Source organism: Carassius carassius, chromosome 16, assembly GCF_963082965.1.
Source record: "Carassius carassius chromosome 16, fCarCar2.1, whole genome shotgun sequence".
NCBI lineage: Eukaryota > Metazoa > Chordata > Actinopteri > Cypriniformes > Cyprinidae > Carassius > Carassius carassius.
In genome coordinates this window covers 13,862,201-13,877,996 of record NC_081770.1, presented here as the reverse complement: position 1 = coordinate 13,877,996, position 15,796 = coordinate 13,862,201, and the positions used below count along the sequence as shown (strand labels likewise).

General features: G+C 37.4%; 1 protein-coding gene across 2 annotated transcripts; it reads right to left on the bottom strand.

Annotated features, from left to right (window-relative positions):
- Nucleotides 1-1,386: 1,386 nt before the first annotated feature.
- On the bottom strand, nucleotides 1,387-14,514 carry LOC132159609 (striatin-interacting protein 1 homolog). 2 transcript variants are annotated; one of them, XR_009437884.1, is made up of 22 exons: nucleotides 14,353-14,514; nucleotides 12,935-13,004; nucleotides 12,746-12,820; nucleotides 12,469-12,603; nucleotides 12,275-12,395; nucleotides 12,129-12,197; nucleotides 11,034-11,140; nucleotides 10,809-10,936; nucleotides 10,540-10,722; nucleotides 10,242-10,462; nucleotides 10,097-10,162; nucleotides 9,959-10,022; nucleotides 6,690-6,761; nucleotides 6,542-6,616; nucleotides 6,357-6,454; nucleotides 4,807-4,933; nucleotides 4,595-4,695; nucleotides 4,416-4,482; nucleotides 4,232-4,336; nucleotides 3,424-3,628; nucleotides 2,706-3,293; nucleotides 1,387-1,421 (listed from the first exon to the last, which is right to left on the bottom strand). XR_009437884.1 is itself a non-coding variant. In XM_059569166.1 (21 exons), the coding sequence occupies exons 1-21, from the start codon at nucleotides 14,455-14,457 to the stop codon at nucleotides 3,043-3,045; spliced, it is 2,442 nt and encodes an 813-aa protein (XP_059425149.1). In that variant the 5' UTR covers nucleotides 14,458-14,512; the 3' UTR covers nucleotides 2,753-3,042. The 2 variants fall into 2 exon arrangements, 1 of the variants encoding a protein (XP_059425149.1); XM_059569166.1 differs by lacking the exon at nucleotides 1,387-1,421 and having other exon boundaries at nucleotides 2,753-3,290; nucleotides 14,353-14,512.
- Between the last annotated feature and the right edge of the window lie 1,282 nt (nucleotides 14,515-15,796).

Sequence of the window (15,796 nt, the reverse complement as noted above, 5' to 3'; positions counted from 1 at the left end):
AAGTCCACTAAAGGAGGTAGAGCTTTTTCACATTTGGCTCCCAAACTCTGGAATAGCCTTCCTGATAATGTTCGGGGTTCAGACACACTCTCTCTGTTTAAATCTAGATTAAAAACGCATCTCTTTCGCCAAGCATTCGAATAATGTATCTCTTAAATTGTGAGTGTAGTTGCATCTGCATTTTTATTCTTTAGCTTGGGTTAAACTAATTTTACTTTGTTGGATCAGCAGCTATGCTAATGATGTCTCTATTTTGTTTCTATGTTTTGCCACGGGATTTACATCCCGTGGTAACTAGGATTTACACAAGCTCCAGTCTGGATCCAGAACACCTGAGAAGAGATGATGCTGACCCTCAGAGGACCCCAGATGATGCTAACCTTGAATCAACAAACAGAACTAACAATTATTGCTACATGTGTGACTGCATCCTATAATTACTATTAATTAATAATATTGATAGTTCATCATCTAGCTGACTACGTCTTGTATTATTATTATTTTTATTTTTATAAAATCCTGTCAAACGTGCACAAACTACTAGCTACTACTAAATATTGTAGAAACAATTTTCTGTAAAGTTGCTTTGTAACGATTTGTATTGTAAAAAGCGCTATACAAATAAACTTGAATTGAATTGAATTGAATTACTTTTTACAGTGCAGAGGACAATCTTCTTAAAAAGCGCTTTAAATAATTAAATAAGATTTGTTTTACTCCTTTTTGTTCTTTATTTTTATCACTGTTCTTAAATGCAATAATTTCATTAAGCTTAGTTAAGCTGTTTTCTTATATTTATATATATATATATATATATATATATATATATATATATATATATGTGTATATAAAAATAGTAACCCTTTCTATTTTCTCAAAGATCAGATTATTCAGTTGATGTACACAAGGGTCTGTTTCACACCATATGGCATGGCATAGCCTAATATTTCACCTACCAGACCGGAAATGATAAGAACAAAAACTAAACAGATATTAAGATTTATGCCCTGGTTTAGATTGGCCAACCACAAAGCCTTTAGTTCCTCAGGCAGTTTTTATGCACTCTTTTCCTTGCTTTTTATTTAACTTTTGGAAGTCTATAGTATTCCATATGTTTTTCCCGATGTCCGACCGATTAGTACAGCCCAAAACATGACAATAATTGACCATTTTCAGCAGCAATAAACAGCAACATATGCAAGTTTCGTTGATTCACAATTGTAAATAATAATGCTGTATTTCTATTTACCCATGCAAAATTGGTTTTCTTTTAGTTTTGGTCTGACCTAATAATCATAAAACTGGAACGTTCTAACAACCCTATCTATTTCTGACCTGAAACTCTGAGGGGTTTGACATTAAAAATAAATGACCAGCGTAATCAGGGTCAATAAAGAAGATGATTGTGTAACGATATCAACCTTCATATTCATCCGGAAGAAGGAGGCGGGAACCGGCGGACAATCAAAAACATTTTAATAACAAAACAAACACAAAACAGCGCACCAGCCCCTCACGGACGACTGGTGCGCATAAAATAAAAACCAAAACACAACTAAAAGCCCAGGCCTGGTCCTCTCTCGTCCTTCACTGTCGTCGCTCCAGTTTTATATCCTTCCATCTCCTCCATGGGCCTCGAGACCGGTGGGACGAACAGGTGTAGTTCATCTCCAATCACTCCCCCGGCCTCGCTCCCATGTCCCTCGGCCCCGCCCCACTCGTCACATACCCCCATCGCCCCTCGCAGGCCGGGGGGTACTCCCGAGACTGCGCTCTACTCCCCCCCCCCCTCCCTCCGGGGGGGCCGCTCCCGGGGACCTGCGGGAACCTGGGGGTAGGACAGGCGAGGCGAGAGAAAAGGAGATGGAAGGAGGAGCGACAGAGACGAGAGAGGGGAGAGAGGAAAAAAAAAAAAAATAAAAAATTCCGGTTCCCAGACGCACCGCTGCTCGGCCCTCCACCAGCTGGGTGATCTCCTCCGCGGTGCCTGGCGGTGGCACTGGACGGCCCTCGGCGGATGGCACGACACTCCTCCGCCGCCCGGTGGACGGCGACGGCTCCTCCGGTTTTGGGCAGCCGGCAGGAGTCCCCCGTTCCCTGCTCCTCCCCGTTCCGGCGGAGGCAGCAGGCTCCGGCCACCTGGCGAACGGCGCCGACTCCTCCGCTCCCTCACGGACGGCAGCCGTCTCTCCACATCGTGGGCGGCCGGTAGCGAGCTCGCCCGTCCCCGGCAACTCGCTCCAGTCCACCGCCTCGAGCGTCCATGGCGGCACACTCCTCGCCAGCTCGATGGCACCGCGGATTCACCACAGCGGCGAGGGATCTTCAGCAGCGCGTCCCTCCTTCTCCCGGGCTTCGGCACCACTGTAACGATATCAACCTTCATATTCATCCGGAAGAAGGAGGCGGGAACCAGCGGACAATCAAAAACATTTTAATAACAAAACAAACACAAAACAGCGCACCAGCCCCTCACGGACGACTGGTGCGCATAAAATAAAAACCAAAACACAACTAAAAGCCCAGGCCTGGTCCTCTCTCGTCCTTCACTGTCGTCGCTCCAGTTTTATATCCTTCCATCTCCTCCATGGGCCTCGAGACCGGTGGGACGAACAGGTGTAGTTCATCTCCAATCACTCCCCCGGCCTCGCTCCCATGTCCCTCGGCCCCGCCCCACTCGTCACAGATTGTATTGCATTTAGAACTTCCATATAAAGCAATATAATGAAAACACTCCAGGATAATTACAGTCTTTCACAATAACATCAGGTTTAATATTCTGCTGCATATAATTCATATTCAAAAGCAGCTGAAATAATAAAATAGACATAAAAATGACCTCTTAGCACCTCTGACTAACAAAGTAAAAAATACAAATAATAATCGGCGGTTTACTTCAGACGCATCATTATATTACACAAACAGACGCGCAGGAAATGGTCCCTGTTGCTGGACTCTAGTAAGCGTAGTGTTGTTGACAGTTTTACTCTGGTAAAGGTTTTTTTCACAACCACAGAGGTGCCCGAAACACTTGACACGTGTTCACTGCAGGAGTTCTTCCCAGGAAATGGGTTTGGAAAAGACCTCCCGCTCCAGCCAGAGGTCATAGTTCATTTGGAAGTCTTCTGGAAGGTCGATCCGCTGTCCCAGCACGCTTTGCAGGCAGTTGTCCACTGGGAGGAATTCAGGGTTGCTCTGGTTCTTATCGTAGCGTCGGCTGTTAAACCGTTCGATGCTGGCGCGTAGGGCGCATTCTTCCGCCTGGAAATCCCACGGGCGAGCGTCCAGGTCTGCTGTCAAAGACGGGACTTGTTTAATTTTGACACTCAGGTGCAATAAAAAGTTTTGGGTGTAATAAATAATGCATTGAACCATTTACTGAAGACCCCAGAACATTCAAGTCCAGATTCTTCCCCTACTCACCGTTTCCGTAAGCCCAGTCGTCGTTGAGGCGATGGCGTACTTTCTGGTATATTGCTGACATGGTTTTCATGTTGCTCTTCCTCCACTGTCGTCCCAGATACTTGGTCTGGACTTTGAGAAGTTTCAGCACATAAAGCTGCATCATGGCCTGCTTGACCTTCAGCGCCCTCTTCAGGATTGGAGCAGATTTGAACACCACCAACATCTAGAAAATGGCAAAATTTGAATGCCCTCTCCAGATACACTACAGTGCCGTGCAAAAGTATTCATACCCCTTCCATTTTGTTTCCCATATGTTTTGCTGCCCTATGTTAAACTGCTTTAAATTACCTTTTTCCACATCAATCATCAATCCATACACCCTAATGGCAAAGTAAAAAACAGGGTTTTAACATCTTTGCAAATGTATTACCCTTATCTGAAGGCCGTTGAAATTTAGCTCAGGAGCATTCATATTGCTTGTAGATATTAATACACTTCAATTTAACCAGTGGCAAATTCAGTTGAATGGGTATGATTTGGAAAGGCACAAAGCTCAATAAATGGTCTAAAAGATTAAAGTGCAAAATGCATACCAGAGCAAAAACCAAAGTTGTGACAATTCTGTTATGGTTTTTCATTATGGTGTATGGAGTGTAGACTCATGTGGGGGAAAAGGTCGTTTAAAACAGTTTAACATAAGACAGCAACATAAGAAAATGTGAGGAAATTAAGGTGTATGAATACTTTCGCAAGGCACTGTAGATGAGTAAAGAAAGCTGTAAAAAAAATAATAATAATTCTTGGATTTGTTTGTGTGGTGTCTCACCATGGTCCTGGAGTGCTTCCATTTGGTGAGTTTATTAAGGATGCGCAACAGATTAATACAGGAGAACAAGTTCCTCCAGCAGAACTGATTATTATCACCAGCTTCCTGTAATCAAAAGCATCAAACAGCTCAAAGACTCAACTCAGATGAGGATTGAAAACATTCGGTTGTATATTTTTCTCACCAGACTCTCAGCGGTGAGCTCTGGAAGCTCATGGACGGTGCAGTGCGGGAAATCCAGAACTGAGATGCTGCCGAAGAGATAAGACAGATTACCCAAAACGCAAGAACAAGTACATTCTTCATGTTCCATTAAAATGTTTTGTGATTCTGAAATGACTAGAGTTTGACTTTAAGGTTCACCTGTTTTTAGCGGTGATGTAGGACATGATGTTCTGGTTGAAGAACTTGAGAATCAGCGGGATACAGTTGGCAAACACCAGATGCTGCGCCATGTGCTCAAACTGAAGCAGAAACTTGCTTTTTACTGGATTTTTAAATGCATTTTAAAGGACTTTTAAATGACTCCAATCACATTTCCTCACAAACAGCTTCGAGGGTGTGCTTGTATATACCTGATAGACGTGGTTGAGTTTGAAGTGTTTCAGCAGCAGCAGCAGTATGGCTGAAATGGCTTTGACAATGATTTCTTTATGGCGATTCACATCTACACCCAACTTCATACTCTGAAGAACCGTAGTGCTAGAGAGAGATAACAGAAAGTCAAACAATGCATGCTTAATGTGCAAAATTTAAACTTATAATAATAACAAAAAGTCTACTGTCTATAGCTTAAAGCTGTATAAGGAATTGCTCACACAGAAGTCACTTTCAAACCCAGCAGTTTTCTCTTGTTTATAGTGGCAAATTCACCGGACCAACTTAAAAATAAGGGGCAATTTGTTTGGGGAACTTTTCTGATTGCATGAATTTCTATTGTAATGACTAGATTTCAACTATGCAATTTTTGCAAAGCAACAGCTGGTGTGACCACATTTTTAGTAAAAGATACAACTATAGTACAAGAAATATTAAAGGTTTTTGATCAGTAAGATTTTTAATGTTTTTTTTTTAAGTCTTTTCTGCTAACTAGGCCTGCATTTATTTGAACCAAAGTACAGAAAACAAAACAAAAAAATTTGAATAATTTTTACTGTTTAAAAGAACTGTTTTCTATTTCAACATATTTAAAAATTGAATTTATTCCTACGTTTTTAAAGCTAAATTTTCAGCATCATTACGCCAGTCTTCAGGTTCACATGATCCTTCCAAAATCATCAAAATGACAGAAATTAATACTTTTATTTAGCAGGGATGGTTTAAATTGATCAAATGTGATAATGACATTACAAAAGATCTCTTTAAATGCTGTTCTTCTGAACTTACTATTCAAAGAAACTGAAAAAAAGTCCACTCAGCTGTTTTCAACTTAATAACAATAATATACATCAAGTCATAATAGAATAATTTCTGAAGGATCAAGTGATCAAGATGCTAAACATTCAGCTTTGAAATCACAGAAATACATTTGAAAATGTTAAAATATATTAAAATAGAATTATTTTAAATAGTAAAAATGTTTCAAAATGTTACTGTTTTTGCTGTACTTCGGATCTAAAAATCTTACTGTTCAAAAACTTTTGACTGGAATTGTATTAAAAGTGATCATATTCAATTTAAACAGTTTAGTGACATTTTAGTTTCCACTCTGACATAAAACTATTGCACAAATCTATTCAAATTACTTTTGCCTATGAATTTTCAGTTAGCAATGCTAAATGAAACTACACTTTTAGTAAAGATACATATAAAATAAAAGAGGAAGAAAATTTCACAGGTAGTTAACTAAACATAATAAAATCTAACAGAAATGAAACAAACTATACAAAATATGTCAAATTTGACCAATTGCAATCATGTATTCTAGAGAGAATGTAATGAATATTTATAACCCAGGAGATATTTTACAGCATCTGATGACAGGATCTCACTGTTGGTAAGGGGAGTCAGTGACTCAGCTGACTCATTCAAATCATTAGCTAGCAAGTTTTATTCAAGAATCAATCAGTCCGGCTGACAGAAAGCACAACAACATCTGTAGCTGTGCTGTTTGACAGTGTCTTACGGCATTTCCTCGGGCAGCACGTCTGCCAGGATGTTGATGGAGTCAGTCTTGGCTTTGGACGTGGGAGCAGCAGCCAAGAGAATCTTCAGCAGAGCAATCTGAACACACACACACACACACACACCCTGTCAGTATGAGAACAGCTCAGATGTAATGGGACTAGTGAGCAAGTGACAGTTTCTCACCATATACTGTGGTAAACTGGGTAAAATACCCTGGTATAAGAGCTCTGTGGCACACAACTCCAGCTCTTCCTCACCCTAAACACACAAACAGAGAGAGTGTGTGTGTTGAGCTCACCATCAGACATTATATCAGTGAATAGTGACTCACGCCGGACAGCGGGGTCTTCAAGTACTCCTCTTCTTTAGTGCTCTGGACCTCAGCGATGGACACATACTTGTGCTGAAATGAACACACAAACTAAATGTTTTATTCAGTGCAATAAACCACCAATCACAAAAGCTTTAGTGATTTTACTCTGGTTAAGATTAGTTTTGACAGAAGTACCGACTTTGGTCTTAGTTATTTCCCGCTAACATTTGATCACTGTTGAGCTGATTCTTAAACATCGCTGATTGGCCATAGTGTCCACACGCTCAAAAGATATGACTGTGATTGGCTACAATGATCAATGCTTTATGCTCCTTATCGAGCACAACGGGAGCGTTTGAAAGCCAAGTCTGTCAGCTGATCTATGTGCAAATGTATTAGGGATCTGCTGACAGATGTGGATTTCAAATGTTCCTGTCGTTATATTTCGCTAACCACAAACCATGATGCGTGACCACTTTTATGTAGAACAACCTTTTCTAGAAGACTGATATGTCTTATGTTTCGTGCCAGTGTATCGGACATTACTGTCAAAAGTGCTGCTCAGTTACGATCTACTTCAAGAAAGCTCACGGAAAGTCGTTACATGTTGCCCTCTTGTGGTGGTTTTTTAGTGTCAAAGCAGAAAGTATATGCATTTCAAATACTACACACATAAAATAAATATTATTATAGCCTAATCTCAGTGATAAAGTGTGCAAACGTTCTAAAATGAACTGTTATCTGTATTATAATGTCTGCACAATGCTTTCACTGTGATAGGAAATCTGTCAAATGGAGGGAAATAGTATTTGTGTGTATTTAGGCCTGACTCATGAATTTAAACTAGCACTTCTATTTTAAACGTTTTAGGGGAAATTAAATCATGTTTTTTAATCGGTTCACCAGAAGAACAGGCCATTTAACATCCTGAAGCCACTGGTAAAATATATTAATCAAAATACCTCAAAATATGAAAGATGTCGTGTGCTCTGATAATAGATGTGGGATTAATATGATCCCTATATTCAAGATACAACACTTTTTTCTTAGCCTACAGTTTTACAGTCTTAAATATAACAATATGTTTGTAATATTTCTTCATGTTTTTTTTTTTTACTTTTTCAAACTCCCCGAACCTTCGGTTTATTTTCAGATTTAAGTTAGTTTCTGATCAAAGTTCCAAAACTGTTGTAAGGCCATTTAACATCCTGAAACCACTGGTAAAATAAGAAATTGGTCTCTTCACTGGTCCGAAGAGAAATTCTGAATTAAACAAAAATGTTGTTTTGTGCTTCACTGTGTTAGTTTCATGACTAAGTTAATATTTTGCCCAATAATCATGTGTTCGGTATTCTGTTCTTATTTTGACACTTAAGCTTTGACATTCATAGAAAAGTGCACATTAATAAAGTAAGATAACTCTGACACTGGCAATGTTGACATTACAAGTGAGGAATTAGTACTGTAGTTTGATAAATCACAACGGTTTCAGATAAGTCCGCCAGTATTTGAATCATGCAAAAACCATTTCGGATTGTCCAGGACATTTGACGTACAATGAAACTGCAATATGTGGCACGTTTGTTTCCATTTTAACAGCTGACAGAAAAAGAGAACGATTGATGTAGGCAACAGAGAAGTGATAACTAGACAACTCATGTGAAAGGTTTGCAAAAGTCTTGTGTTGCATTAACATGCTCATATATGGTAACCACATTATGGTTGTATCAGTACAGTGTTTGAAAAAATCAACATGCGGTTGTTCTAATTTTAGGAGCCCACAGAAATTGCCCCCTGGTGGTTTCTGATAATTGGTACATATGCTATATATTTTTGTGCACCACCACCCACATGGGATATTTTTGCAGTTCTGTGTAAACATGAACTTAGAATTGTGAGACATTGCCTAATCTCAAAGATTGAAAAAAATCGATCAGGTTTCTATCAGGAAATAGTTTTTTTTTCCCCCAGAGTCTTTCATATCTGCCACGAAATAATAATTAAAAAAAAAGTTAATTGCGACTTAACTCACAATTCTGAACTTTTTCTTGCAATTCTGTGTTTGTAACTCACATTTCTTCTCAGAACTGGTAGTTCATGTTTTTTTTGCGAGATTTGAAGTCAGAATTGCGAGATATACATTTTCAGTTTAGAATTTGTTTTTAGAAGTTTTTATGAGTACAACTGTTCAGAACTGTGTTAGCTAAACATTTGATTAGCATCTCTGAGTATCTCAAATTGCAACTACTGAAACATTTGGTGAAGTTCGGCAGTGACAACCGGTTTATTTTTTTATTTTTTTTGGGTGTTATCTCATAAAACTGTCACGACCAAAACAGTCATGACCAAAACATGACATTATTGTTTGGGTAGTGATAAAAGGGAACCCATAATCCTTTATTTGGGGGAAATAAACAATTTTAGTATAGTTATTAAAATGTTCTGTATTTTAGTATGATTTAGCAGTGTTTTAGTATGTGAATAAAAATTCTGTAATATGATGTGGTCGCTACCAAAATATTACAGTAACTGCCGAAAATGTGTTGTCATGACCGAAACAAGGGATGTTTTGTGAAAAATAAAGTATACAGAATTAATAGCTAAGATTTTATGCTGGTATCCGGTTCAATGTATATTTAAACTATAATGAATCCTTAAGTTTGAAATCAGTATGATCAACTTTTTACCTTTTACAAATAAATTCAAATAAATGGATTCAAAATACAACAAATCTCATGAAGCACACTTGAAATATTGTTAAAATTGTAATGGTTATAGATTTACTTCTGAAAACGTTTTAATAAATGAAAAAAGAAAAATAGATTTACAAGGAATATGTAGGCAAAATCTCAATAAGTCAATATAACCCTTCTTATTAAGTTATATATAACGGTGTTCTGGTAGTGACACATTTGGGGAGAGGACAAATCTTCCAAAACTTTCTGAAAATACAATGAGAATTAACGGCACAATTACTATAAATGTGTATTATTATACAATAATATACACTTTGCATACTCTTGACTTTGAACCAGTTCTGTAAAATGGCCCATTTATGGATCATATTGTAAATATGCATAATATGCATGAGCAGGGTGGGGTTATGTTAATGAACCATGTTCTGAGAGCATTGCGTTAGCAAGCTCAAGGTTGTGGGTTCGATTCCCAGGGAACACGTAAGGTAAAAAATGTTAGCGTGAATGCACTGTAAGTCGCTTTGGATAAAAGCGTCTGCTAAATGCATACATTTAATTTAATTTAAATGTAATTTATGTGGTGCTGATTACCTGTTTGAGAGTTTTGATGCTTTCATGTATGGGTCTGGGCAAACCAACCAGTGTATCTGTGTCACTGCAACACAGAGCAAACATGCATCACTGCGGCTCACAGGAAGTAAACAATCAAGGTTCAGAAAACACACTCACTTTCCCAGCGTGTAACCGATGAATTTACTCCTGCTGGACTCCAGGAAGTTTTCAATATCCTTTTCCCTTTTAAAACAAAAACAGAAATTGTATTTGAGAAAGCCATCATATCAACCATATCAAATGGATGCAATCAAGCTCCTACCTGACTTTCGGAGTCCACGGCAGACCCTTGGGAAAACAGACCCTCTCAGAGTGGGGATGCGGGATGGGAGGCGGCATGACCTCATCACGCTCCAGCGGGAAAGGCTCCGCCTCCAGGGAGTTGTCGTTATCGTCATTCTCCTCTTCGTCCTCGCGGGCGTCATCTGCTTTATACGGGTCCTTCTCGTTAAACGCATCCAGATTGTCCTGCTTTATAAGAGCCTGAAGAAAAAGTTGCATTAAGGATTGTTTTATTTTGATGTAAAATCCACTTATGATGTGCGTCACATTTCTGTTACTTTGTGTTCTCTCCGGGCGCGTCTCTGCTGTTGCTCGATGAGGTCGGAGGCGGACGCTGGCGGGGACGCAGCTCTCATGCTCCTCACCACGCGGATGCTGTTCTCCGGCAGCGGCGGGAGACCCAGTGCCACCCGTTTACTGATTTTACTGCACTGCAGCTGCTCGAACCCTCCCAGAGTGAACTGGAATGCATCAGGAAACACACAGACAAATCCTTTAACACAACAGGCACTTGGTGTGATTTGGTCCAAAGCTGTACTGAACTCACCAGGATGGTCTTCCACAGCAGTAGCAGGACTTTCTTCATGGGGAAATGGGGTGCGTGGCCGCTGCAGAACTTGGTGACCATCCCAAACAGCATGACGGAGACAGGCTCATGGTTATAGAGAGGTGAACCTGCCGGGAAACATCGGGAACAATTCTACTCTTCCATACTCAACATGTCTCTTCAGATAAACCATCACAGTTTAGGTCAGCTGGAACACATGCAGACCGAGTTCAGACTTGAAGGTTTCTCTGATGGTTCTCCACTCTGGACTGTCTGTGGGTTCTTCACGCTGGATGGCCTCCACCATCAGATACATGATGTTCAGCAGCACCCTGTAAACACGCACACAGAGAGGGCTATGAAGGACTGCGAGTGCCACTTACAATAAATAAATAAATAAACATATATAAATAAACCAATGATCAGTAAACCACGTGCAAATAAATTACAAATGACAAGTACACATTTCTATTTGTTTAGAAATGAAGTTAAATGAAACCGTAGGAAATAAATAAATACATTTTAAAAACAAAAAACACTTGAATGTATCAGAGAGTAAATTAATCACTTTACAAATGCACAAATAAATATTTACAAGTTTTATTTATGTTTAAAATGCAGTTAAATGTAACAAAATAAATGAATCCATACAATTTTAAAACTGACAAATAAATAGAAAATTTAAAACATTTTTAACAGTTGTAATGTAACAATACATATTACAATAGAATTGTAACAAATCAATTTACAAAACTGACAAATAAACAGAAGTTTTAACTCATGTTTAAAAATGTGGATAAATGTAACAAAAAATAAGTTAATCGCTGTTTAAGTAAACAAATAATGTAGTTAAATGTATAAGTAAAACACTTACTAAAAATAACATTAAATCATAACACAACTTATTAAAATAAATAAATAGACATTTGAAAAAAAAAATTTCAATTCTTGTTTAAAAATGTACTTAAATGTAACAAAATATAAAGAAATCACATTCAAATTGACCAAAAAATTTAGGTAAATGTAAAACAATACATTTTTTTTTAAATCGCTTAATAAATTTTACTATTTTTTATAAGTTAAATTTAGCAATAAAATAATGTATTTTGAATTTACTTTTCAAATTGACAAATAGAAGTTTAAAAACAAAATACAATAACACCTAATTTTATAAAGTTGCATTAGCAATTGATTTTCAATTTTGTATTCATCAGCTAAATAAAAAAAACGACATTCCACAATTCAGATGTGGGACAATGAATGCTCTGTTCCCTATCAGTCAACAGCTAGTTAGCATACATGTCAAGTGTGGTGTTGTACCTGAGGTCAGTGCTGTCAGCCAGTGAAATGGCAGGTTTCCTGACCGCACTGCTGCATGCAGCACTGTTACTAAGAGACATTTAACACCGAGTTATTTAAGCTTAAAGATGTGAAATATGAATGTCTGTGCGTGCAGTTCATCTCACTCGATCTCCATGTTGAGCAGCTCCACCAGTGCAGTGAAGGCTCCCACATCCAGCAGCAGGAAGACGTTATACCTCATCCAGTGCTGCACCTCCAGATCTGAAGAGCACTCGTCAAACGTCCCTGAAAACACACCAATCAGAGCTTGTTAACACTGAAATGTATGCATAAATAAAGATTACAGATCGCGATTTACCTTGAGCCATGTACAGGATGGCTCTTGCGACTTTTAAGCGGCACTCTCGGCCGATCACGTCCAGTCCGTCCAGCAGATGCATGGCATGAGCTCTGTGCTGAACCCAATCCAGTTCGGTCCATTTCTGATCAGGCACTGCAGAAACACAAACATGATCTTTTGTAACACATAGATCCTCTTAGATGCACACACAAAAAAAACATTTTAATGATTAAACCTGCAAATGTGTGTAACTATGAAACAGTCAAGTGAAAAAATAAAAGAGTTTAACACTTACTATGAGTGTGGAAATCTTCTTCGAAGCACTTTCTGTTGAGCAGGAACTCTGGTCCCTCTGTGTAACTGTACAACTCTACAAACGGCGTTTCATATTGGAAAACAACACGTTATTGTTGTCTGCAATTTTTTATGATTTTCAATATTATTACATAAGAAAACAGCAGTAACAGAACCACATCGCTCTCACCTGACAGTTCAACTGTCCATTTGTCGGCATCTGAATACTCAAACTCCAGATCAGGTGTTTCTGAAAGACCCTGAGACACAAACACAACATATTAGTCTGTTTATCATATCCATTGCTTTTATGTTAGATACAGTCTTTCTGAGTCACTGTAATTGTCCATCATCAGCTGACAACTGATTACAGCTCAACCTTTCAAGAGAGACAAAATAGTTGTTTGAAATAAGCTCATCCTTGTGGTGCTTAATTGTATTTAATGTGCACATGTAGTGTAATTCGATTATTAAAAGGCTGTTTCTAAAACCGTAGGCCATATTTACTAACCGCTTGTGTCAGCACAGTTTATGGAATTGTGCTTTAATGCTAATTTGCCCTGTTTAGTAAATCTGGCACCATATGAAAAATTAACATATTAAGGAAATAAAAAGCTTTTACTTTTTTAACACACTTAAGTAGTTTTAAACTCAGTTAGTTTTAAAGTCAAATTAAACTTTGAATTTTAAGTACATTTTTAAATAATTGCATTAATAACCAATGGATGGTTATACTTTACAGATGTGTTATTTATAATACCGGTACTTAAATACATGATGTACAGGTTTAGATTGAAATGACATTAAAGTATATTTTTGGTTATCAAAAAGGCTTGACAGCACATTTGGCAGCACACTTTAACCACACACACACACATACATATATATTTATAGATTTTTATAATTATATAAATACATATGATAAAGTTGGTCATAAGGTTGGTCATAAGGGTAATGTTCATAAAACTTGAGTGCATTCATTTTCAATTAAATCTAGAATACATTTTCATGTTAATAATAGCAAATGTCATGCAATTAAAAGACTGAAAGCACGGCATTTAATCTGCACTTGAATATGAAGTATGTTAGATTCACAGTAAGTAGTCTTATTTCTAAAGCCATATGCTAGAGTTTAAATATGTTAATATTATGACAAATATGATTATGTTCATCGTAGTCAGCCGTTATCTAGGGTTAAATAACCAATCAGAATGAAAAAGCTGACAGAAGAGATGAATCACAACGAATCATTAATGGACGATGTTAATTACATTAATCAATTATTCTGTGTGTGATATTCATTAATGTATTTGTTCACTAATGATAAGATAATAAGAGAGATTTATATATAAGCAAGTTAACTGTTGTTTAATGAATTTCTGAGTTTTGTTACTAAAAACTGGTCATGAACAAATAAAATAAAAACTTTCAATAGCGATGCTCTTTTCCATATTTTGAGCTACAGTTTATTTAATCAGCGCTGTATAAATAATCTATTAATTTTAATCTTTGAATGTTGCTGATGTTTATGCTAACACTTCTGCCAAAACAGACTGCAAAAGTGCATATATACAATCGAAAGTCTAAAAAGCTTCGTCTGGCTCTTACCTCAGAGTCCTTCCTCTGGTTTCTGCAGAACTCGCCTCGCATTTTATTAGGCAACATTTGGTTCTGTTTCTGTTTGTTGTTAGCTGATAAACCGACACCGTCCATCTTCACTCCACTTCCGGCTCCCGCTCCACACTCTCGCGATACTTACAAACATCTCGCGATGCTACAGCCTGTCCTGAGGATTCAGCGGCTCCTGAGTGATGTTCCAGATGGAGTTATAGGACGTTCCTTCAATGTAAGTTTAATAATAAATGGCTACTAATTATTGTGACCCTGGACTGGACCACAAAACCAGTCATAAGGCTATTTTTTTTTTTTAAATAGAGATTTATACGTACTCTGAAAGCTTTCAGTTGATGTATGGGTTTGTAGGATTTGACAATATTTGGATGAGATACAACTATTTGAAAATCTGGAATCTGAGGGTGCAAAAATTTTTTTGAGGAAATTGCTTTTAAAGTTGTCCAAATGAAGTTCTTAGCAATGCATATTCCTACAAAAAATACGTTTTTATATATTTACGGACTGTTTTGCTACACATATACCCGTGCTGCTTATGACTGCTTTTGTGTTTCAGGGTCATAATGAATATAACGTAATCCTAAACATACAAAAACTAAGTGTTTGTTGTACAAATTTAAGTGTGAATTATATTAATGATATATAATTCATTACATGTTAGCCTACTGAAAAATTCAGCACTCAGACCTTAACACATTTTTTAACAAGTTTGAGAGATGGGTGTTAATTTAAGGGTTATAATATCAAATATAGCCTATTTATACAGTTTGTATCATATTAATGATGGATATATGTTATTACATTTTTTTCATTAACACAAATACAGTTTTTCTCAGTCACTTTGGTGCATTTCTCAAATCAGAAATGAAATTCCCAAAACTACTTGTACAACCTCCAGATCATCTAGTGATTTATACACATCATAAAACCAAGTTGTTTGAACAAGTTGCGATTGCTTTTGTACATTCATGTAATTGATTACGCACATTTATCTGCAGTTTCCTACATTATCAGTTGCTAATGTCATCTTGCTCAAAATTTATTATACAGTTTTCTGTGCAATAGTCTTACCCCTCAAAACATCTAGTCTTTAGTTCATCCTATAAGTCATTAAATGCAAAATGGTTCATCTAGTTGTCATAAACTGCCAAGCACACTTTTAATTTTTATTTTTACACATTATTATTAGACTTTTAGTCATTTTGGCATGAATTGTGCAAGTAAATCTTTACTAATGAAGAGAATGTAGATGATAAACCAATGATAAACCATTTCTCTGAAATAGCTCAAAGGTTCATCTCATGAATCTTCAGTTGGAAAGCTTATATTGTATAGACAGAGGACAACACAAGAGTTACACATTCTGACAATTGACTTATTTTAATCTTTGTGCCCGTAATTCTTTTTCCTTTTCTATATC

Excerpts from the sequence above, each read along its gene's own strand:
- LOC132159609 (XM_059569166.1), bottom strand. The coding sequence starts at position 14,457 with ATGGACGGTGTCGGTTTATCAGCTAACAACAAACAGAAACAGAACCAA. Across the intron at positions 4,934-6,356 it reads GTGCTGCCCGAGGAAATGCC|CACTACGGTTCTTCAGAGTA; the intron begins GTAAGACACTGT and ends ATCTCTCTCTAG. Across the intron at positions 4,483-4,594 it reads TACATCACCGCTAAAAACAG|CATCTCAGTTCTGGATTTCC; the intron begins GTGAACCTTAAA and ends TCTCTTCGGCAG.